The sequence below is a fragment of the Sturnus vulgaris genome, chromosome 3 (genome assembly GCF_052056855.1).
Source record: "Sturnus vulgaris isolate bStuVul1 chromosome 3, bStuVul1.hap1, whole genome shotgun sequence".
In the NCBI taxonomy this organism is placed as follows: domain Eukaryota; kingdom Metazoa; phylum Chordata; class Aves; order Passeriformes; family Sturnidae; genus Sturnus; species Sturnus vulgaris.
Genome location: NC_142245.1, coordinates 36789563 through 36810505, shown reverse-complemented (window position 1 = coordinate 36810505; position 20943 = coordinate 36789563). Strand labels below are relative to the sequence as shown.

The following is a 20943-nucleotide window of genomic DNA, read 5'->3' as shown; positions in this document are numbered from 1 at the left end:
ACGGCAAAGAAAAATGGAAAAGATATACAGCTACTTCCAATTGTAAACAACTTTTGGGATGGTAACACTTTAGGGTTTTTTAACCAGCTGCTCAGTTTTGTGTTTTATATTCAATCTTCCCTCCTAACAGCTCCTGCAGTGCAGCTTTTTCCCTGTTAATACAAACTGCATTATTCATAATCTAATTAAGCCTAAATTTAGGTATCCAGCCACATGAATACATATATGAAAGTCAGTTTTCCCTTTTGATATCTTTCTGAAACTTCTACAAGGTTTTCCTCTGGTTAGCTTGAAATCCCATGGCATAGATTTTGCTTATGTGATATCTTGCCTTAAAAAGAGATGCTAAACCAGCCAATATATTGGCTAAAAAGATCATACTTCCTTGCTCAAGGAACAGCTCTGAGGAACTAGAGTCAGGAAAAAGTGACAAGTCCTGCAAATGTAACACTGGCCTGTCATGCTGTGAAAGCAACTGCACTGCCAGATGTGCCACAGTAACAGAACCTCTCATCGAGTTAATGATTGTGTTCTTGTTTTGGAAAATTGCTCAGTATACTGAAGTTTGTATTGGTATTCCTAATCTGTATTATTTCCACATCAAATGTTTTTTTTCCCTTCTGTCTCTATGCATTCAGAAAAAAAGCCCAAAAGCTACACTGCTGGCTTTCCCTGTGTTCATGTGAAATTTTGCCTTCAAATGCATTTACTTGGCTCTCACTAGCATGTTCAAGGATAAAATCTGGATCTTTGCCATAACTGCATTCCTTATTGCAAATATATGCCAACCTTCAAAGTTCAGTTATTTGAGCAAAAACATACATTAATTGTTGTGCAAGGGGAGTGGAAAGTATATCAGATTAAGCACATCTGAAAGTATTTCACTCCACTCTTTGCTTGATAAATCAGCATAAAGCTGGATCTATCCTCTTCTAGTTTTTCAACAGAGCCATTAAGACCACACAAGTGAAGTTTCACACAAAATCAAACTTAACAACAACCAAACAAGCATTCAGAATAAAATTACCTTCTCATATTTGTTATTCCAGGACTGGTCTAACAGGTATTGCAACATTTGTCTGCATAAAGTTATTCAGTTACATGTAAAAATAATGGAATGCAAGGAGTGTGTTGCAATAAGCCAGCTTAATAGATACCAGCAACTTAAAAGGCCTTTTCCTTTCACCTATGAAGGACAGCAGTGAATAGCTTGGAAATGTACAAGCCAGGTAACCAAGAAGCAATTCTTAAAACAACAGTTTCAATAATTTAGTATCAGCAGCACATTTTACATGTGGACAGAGATACAAGTGAAAGAAGTTCATTTACCTTCACATTTGTTCTGAATAAAGACTGAGTTTAACTTTGATATGGAAAATGCTTATGGCTTGGATAGAGCAGAACTGATGAAGTCAATTGGTTTCTGCTCTTACAGCTCAAGTGTACACCGAAGCTGTGAGGCAAAACCACCATCATTGCTACAACTGATGGCACTTCTGCTCTCTGGAAAACACGTTTGTCATCACAGTCTGGCATTATCAAAGCAAACTCTTTGACAGAATCTTCAGACCAAAGTTTTTATTACATCAGTTGAAGAGAACCCAGAATGATGCACAGCCCATCTAGTGAAAGACTGGATGCACTGACTTCCAACTTTCCCTTCACTTCCCAGAGGGAAGAGAAGATAGCTATTCTAGCAGACAACTTTTATTAAGAAGCAAGCCATCATTTGAAGACCTGACAATGCCTCTGCAGTGGCAGCTCATAAGAGCACAGATCCAGGCTTGCTCTAGTAGAGGAAGAAGAGGAGAAGGCTCAAGAACATCCTTAGGTTCCTGCCATTTAAAGCTCTGTAGGGCTATCTGAACTGGTGCCAGCCAGGCCTAGAAGGAGAAAAAGCAGAAGACCTCAGAACTGAAATACAGCCATTGAAACTAGATTTTCAGCTAACTGAACAGTCACTACAGTACAAATTTTCCATGCTACTTCCTATCAATGCCCTACAAATTTATCTTGATAAAAAAAAATTATTTCCTCTCTTAATTCCTTATTCTCAATCCTCAGCATCTCATACCAAGTCTGAAGAACTGACTCTTTTGTGCTAGCTGCAGCTAATTCTTTGCAAATTGTGACTGCAAGAATGCATAGATGCAGTTTTATTAAGAGTATTGTTTACTAACTGTGGTTCAGCAGATAGAAGGCATCTTGTCACTTTCCATTCCCTGGCCATTTTTTCCACAGTCCATTCCAGTGGTCCAAGTTCAACCAAGCTGTCATCATTAGCAGGCTCCTGAATAGAAGCAAGCTTTCCAAGCTCAAAAATGCAGGATTTCCTGAACCATATCAGAACAGGCACTCATCAAAACAATAACCGAAAGCATTTTAAACAACAATAACAAAAATGAAACCAAACCCAAACACCCAAACACAGGAGTCTATTATTGTTAGTATTATTATTACTAGGTATGCAATAGCTTTTCCAGACAGTTTCTTTCTAGGCCCAAATGTGTGCATTTCCTCATGGTAGGATGCCTCATGACCTCTATGCAAACCTTCTCTACGAAAAATCACTGATGGTCCATGCAGAGAAACAGGCATTTCAAATCTGGTGATGGAGCTGGAAGGCCTCTAAGCATAAATGCGCTTTATGCTATATAATCTGTTGAAATAACAACTCTTTAAACATTTCCAGTATGTCTACATGAAAATTAGACAGAATTTGTCTAACAAGTTCTATGACCAAACCAATCCTTTCAAATGTATCTAATCCTACTGTTTTCCCAGAAAACAAGGGCAAGGGATGGAGATGACAACTGCCTTGAGTACCTGCATTAGTGAGATTGCACTTTAACCTAAGAGGTTACACACAACTGAGTAGAGATTAATTTCTTCTCATTACAGGCTTCCCCAGTACAAGGTAGAGCAAGTCTCAGTGAGACAAAATAGAGAACATGGCTTCAGGGCCTGTCAATGACATCTAAACAACGTGATATTAGAGCCCAGGTGACCTGATTTTGGGAAAGAGGAATAGAAGAAGTCATTTTAAGTGAACTGGGATACAAACAGAATTAAATAGGTAGGCAAAGAAAGGGACAGATAGGTAAAGCTGAATGAAATATGAGGTGGCCAGGAAGGCAGGCAGAACCCAAGCCAATAGGAAAAGAAAGATCTTACACGAAGCTAACAAGTGAAAACTCTGGGTTAGCAGAGTAAGAAAGCTAGAATTGACATCAAGCCCAGAAGGGAAGACCACATACAGGCTGAAAAGCTAAAGTATAAGACAAACTAGATAAAGAGGGAAGATGACTGGAAAGGCTCTTGAAAGGGAAGGTGCTAGCAGAAAAAGGCACAGGAAAATGAAGTACAAGCAAAAGCCTAAATCCCTTCGCACATTCCCATATGGAGACGGGATTCCAGATTTCAGCTCAGTGTTAGTTACTTGTCAGGTTGTATCTTTGCAACAGATTCCTTATCTGCAGGCTTTCAGCAAGCTGTGTAGTTTTCTTCAGAAACTCTGATTATGGTGTATCCATCATTCAGGTATTCAACTTCTGTCTTTTTAATCACACTGTGGATTCAATTATCCATGTAAAGTGTGGTGAAGAGAGAGAAGTTAGACTACCCTCCCTTGGTCCCGCTTTCCATGGCAACAGATTCTATTAGAGTATTTAAAGGTTTAAATTACTAGTTTCAAATCTTCCTGCTATTATCTTTTAACAGACAAGCCAAAAGAGTCAAGTATACATCAGTACTTTGGATTTCAGGAAAATCTTAATTTGACATATTTAACAGATCTTATGAATCATCCCTTTTTACATGACACTACACTTTAAGATTTAGCTTGCCTTAAATAAACTGAAAGATTTCTCTGTTTTAACATGCTCATAGAGCCCTCTGGTTTGTGTACTACCTATTCCATGTTTCAGGTGGACTTTCCAAGTGGTTGAATTCCATTTTCAAACTATTAAAATCTGAAAACCTTGAAATATTCAAGCAGCAAATACTGGCTCGGACACACCAAAGTGTCTATTCCATTTTACCTAAGAGACTTGGCTTGCCTAGCAAACAGGGACGTGGCAAGCACCAGTGGAAAAAAGTTATTCTTTTCCATTAGCTTAGGTACAGGATGAAGCATTACTTTGGTTTTAATTACCAAAACAAGAACTAATGCATTTAAAGAAACAACCTCCATTAGCAGTTAGCATTCAATTACCAATCCTAGTCAGAGAAAGAGGGAATAAGCATTTACAGTGCAAAACCCAGAAGGCAAATTTAACAGTAAAATATCTGTAAAATGCAGAAATCAAAATTACATTATAACTTCTGTCTATTAGGAAATACAAAGGGATTTAGCCTCCAACATCCTTCAGTGGTACAGTTTGATAGTCTGAGGATGCAAATGCAAATTCACATTCTTAGGAGTAAAAGCTGGACTGTTATAACACTCAAGTTGTAACTGCCAGACTTCTGTTATTTAAAGGTACCGTTGTTGCTTCAACACTTACATCAGTCATCCTTTCCAACTGTGAAAAATTAAAAAGTCAACAGGCCCTAAACACTTCTACTGGTGCCCCACAGTCTGAGGCTTTGGAAGAACACCATCCCCACTCCACAAAGAAACAAAACCAAGGGGAAAAAAGAAAAAATACACCTCTGAAAAAGATAACTGCACCACAGCTCTTATACCAGACAGTTTACACATAGAATATTGTTACTTCGTGGCTAATTATAAAATGCTGGCTTTTTAGAAATGAAAATTTAGCTGAAAAAAGAGATTGCTGAAAGCAAGTGACTCAGAATCAGCCTGCCTTAGCTATGCCATTCCACAAGCTAAGTCCATTTCTTCCAAGGCTGCAAAATGCAAAAAGACAACCCACTGCAGATTTTCACAGAGAGTTAAACACACAATGAACTGCCATGCCAGTGGAGTCCTGCTGAAATATTTCAGACTTAGTCACATATTCACAAGTCAAAAAAGAAGTTGTAAGACTGAAGAACACATACATGCTATTGCCTACTACTACATCAACAAGAGATCAAAGGTCCTGCCCCTGCTCTTCCTAGAGTTGCAAAAGGAAAAAAACCCACAAAAATTCCAGATCAAGCATTTGTACACCTTTAGTGAGCAACATCATGACCAACAATCATGAGTATGTTTCTTCAGTTTCTCACATCTCCTTAGTTAAAGTGCATAGCACATAATCAATTTTCTTAACACCAAAGTACAACAGATGACATCACATCACACTTCCTTAAGTCAAAGACTCCCCTAACTTAAAATACAGTCAGTAGCCTTATAAATACATTAACTTTTTCAATACGACTTTACATTGGTTTAAAGTAGTCTAATTAAGCAGGTTCACACCACTAATCAACTTCTGCATGTTCCTGAACACTTTGGAGAATAAACAGTAATTACAGCATCATAGAAGTGGTCCAAGATCACTCCCTTAATTGCTGTTCAGAACAATCCAGAAATACACCATGTAAATTTAATTTCAGTTGGATATATTCAAGCCAACTCATTTCCAGTTTAGCCATAAGCAACAACAAGAAAAAAAGCAAAACAAATATGGATGTATGCATAAGCATAAGCATATGGGGCCTAATACAAATCTAATCAAAGGAACATAGGAACTGTAAAATATGAGCAGTAAGGTAGTGTAACATTATGTAAACTTAAAGAAAATAGCAATTCATGCATTCATACAATAAAAGATATAAGTGTAGTAACAACTCCTTTTTCTATGCCTTTACTCTTAAAATCCACTGTGTTTATTCATGATTCAGTCACATCAACACATCTAAAGAGTATTCCACACTGCTTTACAGCTGAAGATAAGCAAAGGTAACTACCACAAAAAGAACTGTTTAGTCTTAAAATCTGCACACATCGTAGCACACAAAGCATGTTTTATCCCATCATAAACTTAAGCATCTGGAATTCCAAGCCTATGAGGTACTACCTTCCTCTAAAACATACACCTGTTTTCTGACATGTAGAAGACCAGAATTACTTGTGTGAAACTACACAAGTCATCCTTAAATATATACACTAGTTTTTCATCAACTGCACAGAAAAAATTGCTAACTCTGAAGTACTGAAGAAAAGTGCTTACCTTCAATCCTTTTTAAGGCCGACAGACAAGTATCCCGGCTTGGAAACTCAAACGGATTATTACAGGTCCGGATGGTGTCACACTCACACTTCCCGTTGATTATGTTACAACCCGTTATCAGGTTTTCATTGCATGGTTCAAATCCAAGAAGCTGATCATCATCCCAGTTTTCATCTAAAATAAACAAACAAACTCACTCACTATTGGATTCCAGCTGCAGTACATAAATTTCACCTGCTTTGATTTGGGTTCGATCCACTTCAAGTTCAACACAGTGCTAAACAGAAGATAACAGATTAAAAAAAAAACCAACAGATTAAACAGTGGGGTTTGCCAGATACCATGTCTCACAGCTGTTCAACTGCCCATTTTGCTAAAGCAACTGGCATTGTTTACTTCCATCTGTATGAAAAACTATGTCATTTCAGGAAAATGCATAGCTGTAGTACAAATGAGTGCTATTCTAACAGAAATAACTTTTGCAGATAGTTGAAGTTATATTTATAATGGAAGTGAGAACACTGTACAGAGTCTGCAGCTGTTACAGAAGTCAAAATTGAGTCAGAAAGAGAGCATTTTAAAAGATGATTAAATATGCATCACATAGAACTCATTCTACAGAGATAACTTTTTATTACAGAAAAGCTGCAAGGTGCCAGACCTCTGATTCCATTATATGACCAAAAATGAATTTTCCAGCAGTCGTGAATTATCAGACATATTCTTGGAGAATTGATCAAGCACATTGCACTCCTTGCTGTCAAGGGTCTAGGGATAGAGTGGCCAGGACAAGTCTCTCTGCTTAAATAACAACTCAGGTCCTTTTGAATCAGTCCTGCCAAATGTGTGTAACTGGTGCTCCCACTCTACAACTGCCCATCTTCCTTTTAGGAGGCCACATGCAACAAGATTTTTTTTCCTCCAGAAAGAAATACAAATCCAGTCAATCCAGAATCCCAAAAGATTATCAGTCCTACAGTATCTCTGTTTCCTTAGGCCAAGTGCATACAGAACATTCCACCAACTCAGAAGATTAATCAAGACAGAAAAATAGAACAGTCTGGATTTGAAGAGACCTTCAAGACTGGCCAGTTCCAACCGCCCTGCCATGGATAGGGATGCCCTCCACTAGGCCAAGTTGCTCAAAGCCCCATCCAGCCTGGCCTTGAACACTTCTAGGGCATCCACAACTTCTCTGGGCAACCTGCTCCAGTGCCTCACCACCCCGACAGTAAAGAATTTCTTTCTAAAGTCAAATCTAAGCCTATTCTCTTTAAGTTTTAAACCACTCCCCCTTATCCTATCGTATGCTTTTTAAAGCAAGATTGAAGAAACTAGACTAGGCATTAGGTATTCTTTGCTACAGAATGCCAGATGTTTTATAGACAGACAAGCTTGGAAAATTAAGTGCTACAAAATAATTGCACAGGGTCCACTAATTTATACTAATGACAAAAGGAAAAAATAGATATTTTTAATCTTTATAGCCTTACATTCAACAGCAGCACTCATATTGTGCATTTTAAGCAGTTCATTCCAATTTTATTTACTGTCAACAAGCAAGTTTCCAATGTAGATCCTGCCAAGAAACACTTCAAAAAAGTTAAAATATCTTCCAGTAACGCAGGGTGGGTTTCTTCTTGTTGTTGGGGTTATCAGAGGCTGTCCTCCAGTATGAGAGGCCACAGCCAATACAAAACTGTCATTCAGTAGTCTGATGCTCAACAGAAGTCTAAAAATTAATAGCAAAAAAACAGTATTATACACATATGCTGAGGTTGGCAAGTAAATTCTTTCCACTCATGGAAATATGCAGAATATCCACTAACCTGAAGTTTTTCCTGTTTTGGGGGAAAAAAAATTTCTAGAAAAAGCTGTTTACCAATTCAGTACTGTACATGATTTACAGGAAGTGTCACAGTAGATTCTTGGGTATATTTCTCCCTGTACAAGAAACTCCTTGCCTTCTATTATGAGCTGGCAAAGTACTCTGCTGACAAAAAAGCACTGATAAACAACAAAGTCCATTTTAGACGTGAAGATGGGAACCTCCATGGGAACTTCATGGCTCCCCTCCATAAAAATAGCAAAGGAAGAACAGTCACAAACCCCAGGAAGTAATTTTTTTTTTCTTAGCTTAACCTATCATCCAATACAGCAACTGTATCAATGAAAGTCAAAGGAAGTGCAGAAGTTCCTGAAGAGAAACTATTAAAATTCTTTCAAAGGACGATGCTTCTCCAGTAATGCTTGGGATACTCTCATTGTGATGAGATCATCACACAGAGAGAAAAAAAAAAAAAAAAAAAAAATCCTGAGAATTTGGAGAACAATAATACATCCTGTTTTTGAGAAGCCGGAATACAGTCTGGACAATTTGTATTTTAGAAGTCACAGCAGTAATCCATGTAAGGACAAGAACAAAAGCTACACCTAAGCCCAAGGCTCTCTGTTTGAAACTCTGTAACAGCAAGGACCACAGCTTCACCCAGACCAGCCGAGCAGCCTGAAGAGTTTCCCTGTTAGTGAGAGGGGAGCGCTCCTCCTGCGCTCCCGGGTGCAGGACAGGAGCCCAGAGGCAGCGCCTGCACTCAGCCCCCACCTCCCACGCCACTGCAGTGCGGACTGGAAGGACACACAGATGGCAAGGCTCCGCTGCTTTCCCAGCAAAGCGCTACAGAGCATTTGTGCTGCTTTGCCTTGTGGTATTTCAGCACTAGATCTTCTCAGGGCAGACAGGTCAGCAGGATCTTGTCACACGAGAGCTGCCCATCCCACGAAAGGTGGGACCCAGCTGGCACAGAAAGCAGAGTCACCCCTCAGCCACGGCAGATGCACTGCATCCTTACCTCGATGCAGAATGTACTGCACAGTGTGGCACTACACACGCTGATTTCCAGGACAGCTTAGTGGTTGGTACCACATCTGCCAGCTCTCATAAGTTTCCAGAAAAGGAGGTACACAGGAAACACGTGGCCCAATAGTAGGTGCACCTAAAGTCTTCGCTGCCACACACCTCAAAAATTAGCTCAGTAGCCATTAAAGTCTTAATGAGAAGAGTCCCTCAGTAATACTCATTCAGAATGTACTTCTAACATGTTGAATCTTCAAACAAGTTATTTATTTTTCATTACTCGGTGTGAATAGAAAAGAGTTACATTCAGACAGGAAGAATGCAAATCCAGTTTTAGCCTGTACATCTTCTACCAGCCTGCTTTTCACAAGTTTATTTAGAAACAATATTTCCATCATTGAAGTAGCAAACATGTAGCAAGAGCTTATTTTGTTCAGTAATTCAGTGCCAAGTCTACCATGATTTTTCATGCAGACTAAAGACTGACTCCTTTTCCTAGCTGATTTAGCCCACGTGAAAGTATTCACATGACCTAAAGGGATGAATGCAGCATGTCCCATCAATTCCAAGCTTTGGATACTTGATGCAAAGGCACCTATTGCTGTCCTTGATGCAGATTAACAGTGCTCTAGTACAGCATGCTCACACCTTTAGCAGTCAGCAATATTTCAACTGACAACAGAAAGATATCTTGTACAAAACTTAGAACCTAGCCTCTATTACTCACAAAGTTCATCATGTCCTGGGGACGACTCCAGAAATAAACCTGTACATACCAGTGATTTGGGACCTGGGACAGTTCACCAACTATTCCAGGCTGCACACATTTGTCTGCATGCTCTGCTTGACCTCTATGGCTTCCTTTTCAGAAGACTGTCTTTCTATGCCTACCTCTCAAATCTGGATGATGTGAGCAAAGAAATGTAACAATTTGTGAAAGCTTTATTTCTCTGCAAGCAGGAACAACAAACCCTAAATATAAGAATCTATGCCTCAGGTACATTCCATCCCCTAGCTACTTCTAGGACACCTAAAAATACAAAGATCAAGTTCATAGTTAACACGCTAGAGGCTTTTAGAAGCAATGCAGCTGAAAAGAAGCCCAAGTAAACGACTAGTTTTCATCCAAACTGATCTTTGTTTAGCTGTGATTTTCACCACCTCATTGTGCTGACATGATCAGGTAAGGGCAAAAAAATCAAAGGGCTGCACTTTTTAGCCATCCTGGGTTGTCACTGGAGTCTTGTTATACAGTCACTCAAGTACCTTTTGCACACAAGCCTCAAAGCAGTTCAAATGCTCCCAGCAGGCTCATAACTACAGCTTCAAAGTCATTTCTCTTTCAAATAATTTCTACCTACATGCAGTTCCCCACTCTTTCCAGCTCATTCAGGCAAGTTCCAGATAATAAAGTTTCAGATAATAAAGTAGTTCTGCATTTACTCAGATCAAAGTTAAGTCTTGGACATAATACATTTTTAATTCTTGTAACTGTGCTTTCACACCAAAAGGAAGCCACAGGAAGGGAGAATTCACATTCATTCCAAACTTTTTTACTTTTCCATCATTCATATAATCACTTTCTTTCTGCAAAGCAAATGTTTCAGCATGCTAAAAATTCACACACTGCTCTGAGTTGTTGAATTCCCAAGTCCTGTCATAGCATGCATCTAAAGTAGGGAAGAGGATTAAGGCATTAACAAGTTGAACAAGAGGTCCTTAAACAGGTCTAGTCTGGGAAATAGTCTGAGAAATATGTCTCTGGTAAGCAGCATTCCATCACTTCTTCCATTCTAAATCCTACATACCAGCACTCACAACACAGCACCATGCAAGGCACAATGGCCACGATTGAAGCATTCACCTTCTTTGCCTCAAGAGCTGCCTGTGTTTTTAGAAAAGCATGCTACTGAGAAGCTAACTTTAAGCCTTACTTTCAAGGCACACACTACCTCATTATAGTTACATTCATTATTTATTATTTCCCATTGGCAAAGGATCATCACAAAACAGGTGCAAGCTAGAAGTACAAGGAAAGACCTTTATAGAGACTGCTTCTCCATTGCTTAAATTTTTGCTTTCCCTTCCTTCGAGTTATCAATTCCTTCTGCCTGCCACAGAAACTTCTCTTTTGTCCCCCAACTCTTCTCTTTCTTTCTGGATATTTAATAATTATCAGCTATCATTTGGAGAACGTTATACTGTTCGATACCGTTGAAAACGAATACACCAGCATCTTTCCCACAATAATCTTATGTTTACCACCCTACCCTTTGAACTGTAATTTAACAGGGGTGGATTGAGTCAACTCCCATAATTCACATTTAACTGCAGCATGTTACTGTGCCACTTCCGTCTTTTTTTAAAGTCCCAGGTTGTAGCTGCTAGGTTAGGGTATTAACCCTTTAGATGCGATGGAAATAAGACACAGCTACATGGTCCTTCTGAGGACAGGAAAGAGAGAGATGAGTTTATTTTAAAGCACACTGTTTAAGTACAGTCTCCTAAAATTTAAAAGACAGGATAAAGCTGATTGGTGCAGAGAGAGTGACACTTTTTTCAGGCCTGGTCACATACTGAAACTGGTGTTTTATCTTTGTTATTAATTTTTTTCTATTTTGACCAAGTTATCATCCTGGGAGAAAATCTCCCTGGCTGACACTGAACCAACTTATCAGCCTGGGAATGGAGCTGAGAAGCTCCAGCCTGGAAGATCTTCCAGGCTGTAATTTTCCTAGTTCTCTTAAGTATGCGTCCACACCAGGTAGCTCTTAGGATGCTGAAAAGAGCAAAGACACCATAAAATACATTGATGACCTGAAACTGTCCAAGTCACATCTTACAGACTCTTTCATTCTTATAAATCTGCATTTGAAGACAAGAGAGAAGTAATCCTTATTGAGACTGGCACTGCCCTCTGGGAATTGAGAAGCAGAGGGGGGAACCTTTCCAAAACTCCTCCATGAAACTAGACCCAAGGTCTGAGCCCTACCACTCCAGCACACTGGTATACACAACAGCATTTTCAAATCAGTGGTATTCATTAAGATGGTATGAGACTCTGAAAGGATTCTAACTTGCTAAAATAAAAAAAGGAAATGCTTCTTGCCAGTAGACTCTCGCTTCTCTTTGAACAGGAAAAAAAGAATGATGGAAAGGAAATCCATGTTTTGGAGGAGCTAAACAATAGAAATGACTAATTACCACTAAAGAATGTTTGAAACCCAGCCCCAGACCTTGAAAAGCAGTAGAAGGAAAGAGTAGCCTTGAAGTAAGTTTGAGCTCGTACACTGGTTTCAATCCTTTCCCCTCTTGCAACTTATTCCTCCACTGAAGTCATGAATCAAGGACTAGAGCCGGCAGAAACTTTTATGGTAAGGCACACAGCTGAGAGTTTTGCAAGAAAGCATTTTTTTTTCCACATTTCAGGATGGTCCATTTTCCAAGATCAAATCTTCATGTGGAATGTACAGCAGTACAAAAGGGTTTTGCAGCTTCCTGAGAAAATTTCTAGTCAAAGCTAGTAAGCAGAACTGTACCATAACATTTAGATACCTCAGGAACACATGCATGTAATGCTTGTTTCCAACCTGAATGCCTGCTCTATCTTAGCCTGTATCTCAGGTGATCAAATCCCCAAGGTAGTGAGAAACATTTTCACTGCAGCAGCTCTTCATGTGTCTGAAGACAGTTATTTCATACTAAGGAATGCAGAAAGTATTTAAACAGACAGCTTTCCAGTGAATTATCAGAAACTCTACAGAAGTCTTGAGGAAGGCAAGGAGATGAATGGAAATGTAAATTTTGACGTTTTCCCCACACTGTCTGGAATATTTTTACTTCTCCAGGTAGTCCCCCACCCCTCACAGTTTTTTTGAGGAGGGGGGAGGGGGAATGGAAGGAAGGAGGAATGGGTAGGACAGTATTTTGTCTTTTGGGTTTTTTTTTACTTTCACTCTTAGGGTTCCCCACAGCAAAAAGTAAATAGTAGTTCCAAAAGCCTTCTTCTCCGAAGATGGTCTGAAATAATAATCCATGAGATTTGAAGTCTGACCCCTACACATTTACACACCTGAAAAAAGACTTACAAGCAAATTATTTTAATTTGATGACCAAAAACATGTCGTGTTCGTAAATAGCTGACTGAAAATACTGCACTGTGTCCCAGGATTTAATAGGTCAGAAACAGCCTCTGCCAGTACTCCCCTGATTAGAACGAGCATGGACAGCAGTGTTTCAGCTGTCATAGCAGATTTTTCCTCCAGCTCTAGAAAACTCTTTGCAAAAATAATTGCTAAAGCCTCAGAAAAGGACCAAAGCTTCATAACCATTTTCCAAAGCAGTCTAAAATTCCAATTTTCTTTTTATTTTCCAAGCTGCACTCTGCACCCACACGCTTCAGAAGCTTGCATGTACAGCAGCACGCATCAGCTTCACTGCAAACAAGTAGCTGGCTGGCAGCTTGCTGAAGCTGCTAGGCAGAGGCAAAGCTGACAGGAGTAGGAAAAGTTTTGTCAAAGACAAATTCTGGAACAGGGCCATGAGTAAAGAAACCTATACCAAGAACAGTCCACACTATTGTAAGAAATCTGATATCCTATATATTTTGCCACTTCCCCCCCAAGTCATTAATGCAGCACCACTGAACACCATAATTACAACATATTTCAGAGGTATTGCACCCCATCTCTTAGTCACAGAAGACTACAGGAAAAACTGAAGCCTGGATTTAGAATTACCCTCAAGGCTTCTTTTCTTTTCCTACAACATAACTTAGAGATAGACATCAAGTTTGGCATTTCTATTGTGAAAGCAGCACAGGTTATATCAGTGCACATAACATCATGATCAGCATGACCCCAGTTTTTTATCAATAACACATCAGTGAGGAAGAAATACCTCCACACACACATCCAGCCTTTCTGAAAAATTCTTGAGGAGAGTACAACACAGCCTGTAGCAAAACACTGAAATTTAATTCATTTCAAGGATAAATGATCCACCAGAATGGGCTCTCTTGGATTTGAAGACATTACACTTGCTAGATTTTTCACCAATAAAAAACAAACAAACAAACCCAAACCAACGACTGAGTCTAACAGTGGCTATATAAGGCTTAAAGTTTAGGAAATGAGTAAGAACATAGGAATTGGTGCATGCCTAGAGCCAGTCAGTGCTTTTCCTCCTGCCCACAACCCTGTTCCCCAGTACTTTGTCTTACTCAGTCTTAATAAAGACTTGTACAATCACGACCCACAAGGTGATGTTAACATGATGTGCAGTTTCCCAAGTTAAGTGGGAATCTGCAAATTCAAAAGCTCTCACTCAGTATACCCAGTGAAAGCTGATGGGGACTGAGTATTGCCTCTCGCAAAGGTGTGAACTGCTTCTGTTCCTCTCAAAACATTACCAAGGGTTTACTTCCCCAAAACAAGGCCAGACTAGTCTGTTTAGACAAGAGTTCCCCCAGGGACTATTTTTAATCCGTATACTTATGTGGAAATTATTCTAGATGGCCTCTATATAAAGTTATCTTCCCATCTTAGTTTATGTCGGTAAGTTTCTCCATGTTGGTAAGTTTCTCCATATACATAAGCTTTCTGTGTCAGTATCAGTCATTTTCCAAATTCCAGGATTGTCAGACACAACCAGCGTCACTCAAAGTTTCAGGCAAAACGCTGAGTTCATGATTTCCAAGTTTACATTCCCTGTGGATTAAATGCATTCTCAAATGAAAAGCAGTTTATAAGTCACAAGAGATACTTAATAGGTCACCTCTGCAAAGTATTTAATCCATTAAAACAGAGAAACATTTGGTTCTGTCTGCAAGATCCTATAAACTTTACTTATTGAGATGAAGAATCCTTAAGGGGGGGGCAACAAAGTAAGGAGGGGAAGAGAAAAGCATTTTTGAACCATATTAATGGGTTAATTATTGCATAATATGCCTGTCAGTGAAATGACATTTTGGTTGACTAAGTACCAGGCAAGAAGTTAAATGATGCAAGAATCCTTGAATTAGCTAGAGGGTGCTTAAACCAGCAAAGATGCCTACAGGCAAGTTTGAAGGTAGTTTAAAAAAATTGAAAAAGAAAAAAAATATTTATAAGCACCATGATTTTGGGGAACCTGGTGAAATTATCACTTTCTGTGTGGAAAAATTCACATATGCAGAGGATGCTTATACAAAGTTTTAAAAACTAAAAATAAATAAAAAGAGGCAATTCCTCTTACAAAAGTTAAAAAACTTAGTAATCCAGCCTATCTACAGTGAGATTTCTAGTTTTAAACTAACTGTGCTGATCCACAACAGCAAAATCCTACTAGTTCCTGCATCATCTGTTAGACTTTTCCATTTAATTTTTGCTGAAATACTGGAACCAAGTCATTTCTAAAATTGAAACACGATGCCCAGAAACAGAGAGGAAACCATTTCCAAGTCAAATAAGCACCTGATCCAATTCAAATTCCATGCCACACTCAGAGTTACATGTTCTTACTGATGTTGAGATTTCAGCATTGATGGAATACAGAGTAGAAATAGCTTATAAATTATCCAGTCTGTGTGTAAGAAGTCAGCATTCTCCTACTAAGTGTTTTGGGGGTGGCAGGGAGGAGGAGTAGGGGAAGGGGACTGTTAAATTTGATCAAGAGTAGCATATCAGAAGCTGAATATTCACTAAAGAACTACTTCTCATTCCAGTTTCACAACTTAAGTAATTTTTCTGATAGTTTTCTTTTTTGACAGCATAAATATTTTTTCTGTTTGTCGCCCTGATAGTCTGGATTGCTGACAGCCTCTGAACAAAGTACTTTGACTGTCTTCACACCAACAGCCATTGGTACACTACTTACTGTTGATGAAATCCCCAACTAGATCATAAGTTCTAACACTTGATGTTACTGAAAGAGGTTCTCTGCACACACATGGACATCAGAACCACTTGGACATTTCCCCAGCCATTCACTGCACAACAAAGAAAAAAACCCAACCAAACAAAAAGTTAAGAAATCTGGGCAGCACTGTTCCAGTCCAAACAGATGTAAACAACTGGGTTACCCACATGCAACTTCCAGATTACTTGAACTTCAGTAACTTGTACTGAAAGCAAAATACTGCCTGATCTTTAGGGGTCTGGACTGCATCACAGGCAAGAAGCCAAGCATGTAGTATAAGTCTGTCTGGAGACAGAACACCAAGTTGAGGGCTTTGTGTCCATTGACCCATTAGAGAGCACAGGACTGAAAACAACTGAAAACAAGGTTCTCCAAAGGGTACTAGCTACTAAAGTTACTCATGATAAAAACACTATTAAGTCTGCATGCAAGTTGCTCTTACTTCAGTAAAGGAGGGAAGAGCTGCATTAACACACATGTAAACCAATGCCTGAACAAAACAAAAAAACAAGCTCAGCTTTCCTCTTCCAAATTTTGAAAAAAAAGCTAGGCTTTCAAGGCTTAAAGTCTTCTCATCAGCTCCAGTTTCATACCATACGCTGTGTCCTTATGTATTTCTCAGGGAGGAAAACCAGGCAGACTTATGGGTGGGGAGAGGACAATGGACACATCCAAACTCTCTCAGCTTGCCCCAGCAAGGAGTCAGACAGACTGTAATTCTCCTAACTCTCAAAAAGATGCAGTTCACTAAATGAGACTAGGACTAGCCACAGAAAGGAAAGCTTCTGCCGTCATCCTAAGAGATTAACATGCATACTTCCCAATACTTGCCTAAAATCTGCTACAGCAACCTTCTCCTGGTCCCAAGGGCACTTCAGTTCAGAAGTTATGCACTAGGCAGACAAGCCTCAAGCACTCAAGGCAAGCCTTAAATTACCTACAGTAAGCAAAAAGAATACAGCAATAACTGTATCCCCCCACCAAAAAGAGACTCAACTAAAGCAAAAAACACCCAAACCTCACTAAAACCAAACCAATAAACCAAAACCAAACAAAGTAATAGATATTGTCGGTAAGCTAGTGGCACAGTGATACCTTCTTTCAATGTCTACCTAGAGGCTAATTCATATGGAAGTATGTTATAAAGAGAAACTAAGAACACCTTCAGACTAGCAGTTTGCATTTCAACTATATCACAAAAAAGTTATGTTTCTGTTACGCAGTTAAAGAATTTCCAGTCATGTTAAGTGTTAGATTATTTTCTACTGTCACGACTTTGAAGAGTTTAGCAAAGCAATCTAGGCCTCTTCATCTAATAGCACTAGAAACTGGGGACACAGGGAAACAGACAAAAGAGAGTAATCTCAAGAAATGCTTTCACAGAGTAACCTAACTTCTTTGGCAGAGTTTTTTCAAGGTTCTCTGATCCTCTGAAAGCCAGAGCCCTGCCCAGCTGCACTGCTGCAGAAGCCAAAGCTAAGGTGTTTCTAGAGAACTTCAGTCTAATTCAGTGGTGGCTCTAAGACTACCTTTAAAGGTAGACAGTAAGGGCAGTTCCTGCTTTGCATTCAAAATTTCTAAGCTTAGGAGTCTTTGGAAGGGAGTGTAGGCTCTCAACACCTCATAGAGCCAATCCAGCAAAACCCTGTAAAGGATGTTTTAAAGTCAACAGAGGCTGGAGGTGTGCAAAGTCTCTCAAGAATGCCCTTTAGGAGGTGTAGCTACCAGCACGAGGACCTCAGAATTATTGCTTACTAAGAATACATCTGCATTCAGGAAAGGCATTTACTCACTTCAGGATAACAACACAAAAGGAGTGTTAGAACTGCTCAGAGATGCAAATAGTTAAGGCAGTGAAATAAACGAGAACTTTCTTCAGCTTTTAGAACCATAAAGGTAAAAAAAACCCCTCAGAATCAGCAACAGATTTCATTTATAAGAAGTGCCTTAAAGAATAGTCTGTTTGTAATTTCAGAAAGAGAAGCTACCAAAAACAGATGCCACAGAGACTCCTCTGTCAGGTGTTACAGAACTCATTTATGTCAAGTGTGTTAAAGGCTAAAAACAAGTTAGAAGGCAAGTATTTCTACCTGTTGCTATTCCAGCTCTCAAAGTCTTCTGTAGCCTAGCATGTGCTGATAGTCTGAAATAAGACAGGGATGAAGCTTCAAAAATGATACCAAAAAACACGCTTTTAACTGTAGCCAGTAGGGGTCATTTCAGTGTAAAAAATTGCAATGAAAGAAAACGCTAGAGACAGGAAGAAGAATAAAAACATGAATTTCTAGTCACACAGTTCTGTAAAACACTTCCATTTCCTCCTCCCTGGACTGGGGAAGTGAAAGGTTTGCACTCCCAATGTGCAAGACAACCAAAAAAGCTCAGACTTTATTCTGTTGATGGATAAAGGCATGGCTTAATACCACTCACATCAGAGATCACCAGCCTAGCCTGTTGCATGTGTGCCTGTAAACTGAACAACTGTTTAGGTCATCACAATCAAAAAACCAGAGCTATTCAACCTCACATTAGAGATCAGAGGCAGTACAATCAGTACCCTTTTATCCTTGCTGCCACCTCATGTGCAAAACATGCACCATGAAAACGTCATATTACCTCTGTTCCTTAGAATGAGGCACTTTCCTGACAATTCACTAATAGGCATTCCAGGACTATTTATTAGGCTGACAGTTCAGCTCGGTTCCTTTTCATTTATGAGAATGAAAATTAAATAGATAAGTTAAAATAAGAAAATTAAATAGGAAAGTTATCTCCCTTAGTTATAGTTAATAGATCGTTATCTCCCTCCCCTAGGACTATTCCTATAGGGACAGCTGGAACTAGTTTCTAACCACAACACTAATTGAAACACAATCTTGCCAACAAATGCTTCATACTATTTTCAACAGTAGATGGGACGTGTTATGAGTTGAACTACAGCAACGTACAGATTGCATCACTTCAAAGGAATGAAATACTCCTAAACTGCCAGAGATGTCCATACTGTGATACAGTAAGGGAATTGGAACATTAAGGCCTTTAATGACTGTAGGCTTTTAGTTCCTTTAACCATCGAGAAGGGGGAAAGGTATTTTAGACCAGCTTTTACTCGTAAACACATTGCTGCAAAACCAGGTAAATTTTCCAAGTACCTTTGCTTGTACTTTTCTATTTACAAAAACTTTTCCAATACATATTAAAAATAAGAGACTACAGTACTGTACATATTCAGCAACATAGTCTCAACCAAGGTCTTCAAAATAGTTTAGGGCCACTTTAAAACGTTTAACAACCCAGCTTTTAACCTAGAGCTCATCCTACCCAAGCATCAGCTCCCGAGGCTGACAGCATTGGTTGTAGCACAGGCAGGACACACTGCCTTGCTCTGCTGTGGTTTGCAATTTATTTGTTATGGAGGCAAATGGAGTTTTAAACTAATAATGAGCGTCAAGACAAAGGTCAGCTGCCCACTAAAAATGACCGGGTTTAGCTTTCTTAAAATAGCGCATCATTTTAAATGCAAGTTTTTTGGAACAGATGCTGCCTCACCAGCTCTCTGGACTTTCTACTGCCCTCTACCCGCCGAGAGGAGACCGCCTCCGTCTCCTTTTCCAGAATTGTCGAAGCTCCCGCTCCGAATCACATATACATTTATACATACCCCAAACTACTGCTTATTTGTAATCTCTTTACAGCGCCATGTTTTCCCTCAACTTGGGGGAAAAGGCAATTGGAGGTACAGGAGAAAGAAAGACTAAAAATTTGTGTCTGGCCTTTCATTAATTTATAACATATAAAGAAATAAATCTTAGGAACTGAGATAGACAAAAAACTGAAGGGGAGTGAAGTCCTTTTGCATTTCATACCAATTCATCCACCTCACAAGACGGCAGGAAGCTGAGTGACTTCGAGAGGAGTTCTACCGTGGGTATTTCCCCCCGTTATGCTCCAGCAGGGAAAAAGACGCCCCTTATCACTATATGCCGAGAAGGACTGACAGAGAGATATTAAGTGACAGGAACAGGAAAGAAAACTTTATAACAGATGATCAGTCTTTGTTGTGTCTTTGCACAGGAGGGAATCCGGAACAGGCATCATATGTGCAAGACTGACCTCCGCCGATCTCCATCTGCCAAACTCTTCCCGAGTCCTTTATCAAGGAATTTTAGTTGGGCATCAGTAGCTGATACAAGCCATTAACAACCCAGTGACACGCTACGGAGAATTCGTAGAGCTCTAACGTTTAGAGTAAGAAAATTAAAGGCAAAACTTCTAAGTAGGAGTTTGTGGGGTTTTCTAAGCAGGGAAGGTTAGAAGACGCTCGCAGATGGGACAGGCGGGCGGGCTGGAAGGGAAGGAGGGCGCACGTCTTAGGTGCGCCCTCCTTCCTTTTCCGCCGCCCATCGGGTACCCCCACCCCGGGGGCGAGATGGAGGGATGGATGGAGGGATGGATGGTGTCCCGCCACCTCTCACCTTCGCAGACGCCCACTTCGTACTCGGTGATGGAGTCTCCGTTGAGCGGCGGTCGGATGACACAGCGCAAGCCCCGGTCGCAAGCTCCGTGCAGCCCATAGACTCCCCCGCAGCTCTCGTTCCGCTGCCGAGCGCACATGAAACAGCAGCCGCAGATCCCCAGCACGATGCTACCGGGGCAGCTCTTCGGTTCTTCGCATTTGGATTCGTCGCAGGGTAAGCAGACGAGAGCACGCGTCCCCGACTCGCCCAGCAGCAGGGCCAGCAGGAACAGCCACCCCGCGGCCGCCAGGTGCCAGCCGCCGTCTCCGCCCGGGCGTCTCCTCCCCGCCGAGACCGCTGCCAGGTACATCCCAGCCGCCGCAGCCCGGCCTGGGCCGGGGGGAGCCTCTCGGAAGCCCCCTCGCCGGGCGGCGGACCCGAGCGTGCCGCGGCTCCTTCCCGCCGCCCCCGCCTCCGGCCCCCCGAGGAAAGTTTCCTCTCTCGGCGGCGGCGGCTTCAGCCAAACTTCTCCTCCGGGTGGCGGCTCCGCCCGCTGCTCCCTCCGGGAAGCGGCGTCCCTCGGTCCGTCCGTCCCTCGCCCGCCGGCTCCCGGTGG

The 20943-nt window shown here is 40.6% G+C and overlaps 1 protein-coding gene across 3 annotated transcripts in view; it reads right to left on the bottom strand.

The window, feature by feature from the left end:
• Positions 1-20712, bottom strand: part of CRIM1 (cysteine rich transmembrane BMP regulator 1) — a 173887-nt gene extending 153175 nt beyond the window's left edge. For 2 of the 3 annotated variants that reach the window (XM_014876733.2, XM_088161354.1), the window contains exons 1-2: positions 20346-20712; positions 6120-6293 (exon numbers count right to left, since the gene is read on the bottom strand). In XM_014876733.2, coding sequence (XP_014732219.1) covers positions 6120-6293; positions 20346-20697 — 526 coding nt within the window. In that variant the 5' untranslated portion in view covers positions 20698-20712. Of the gene's footprint in view, positions 1-6119; positions 6294-20345 lie in introns of those variants that run through there. The other variant, XM_088161353.1, reaches the window with a different exon arrangement.
• Between the last annotated feature and the right edge of the window lie 231 nt (positions 20713-20943).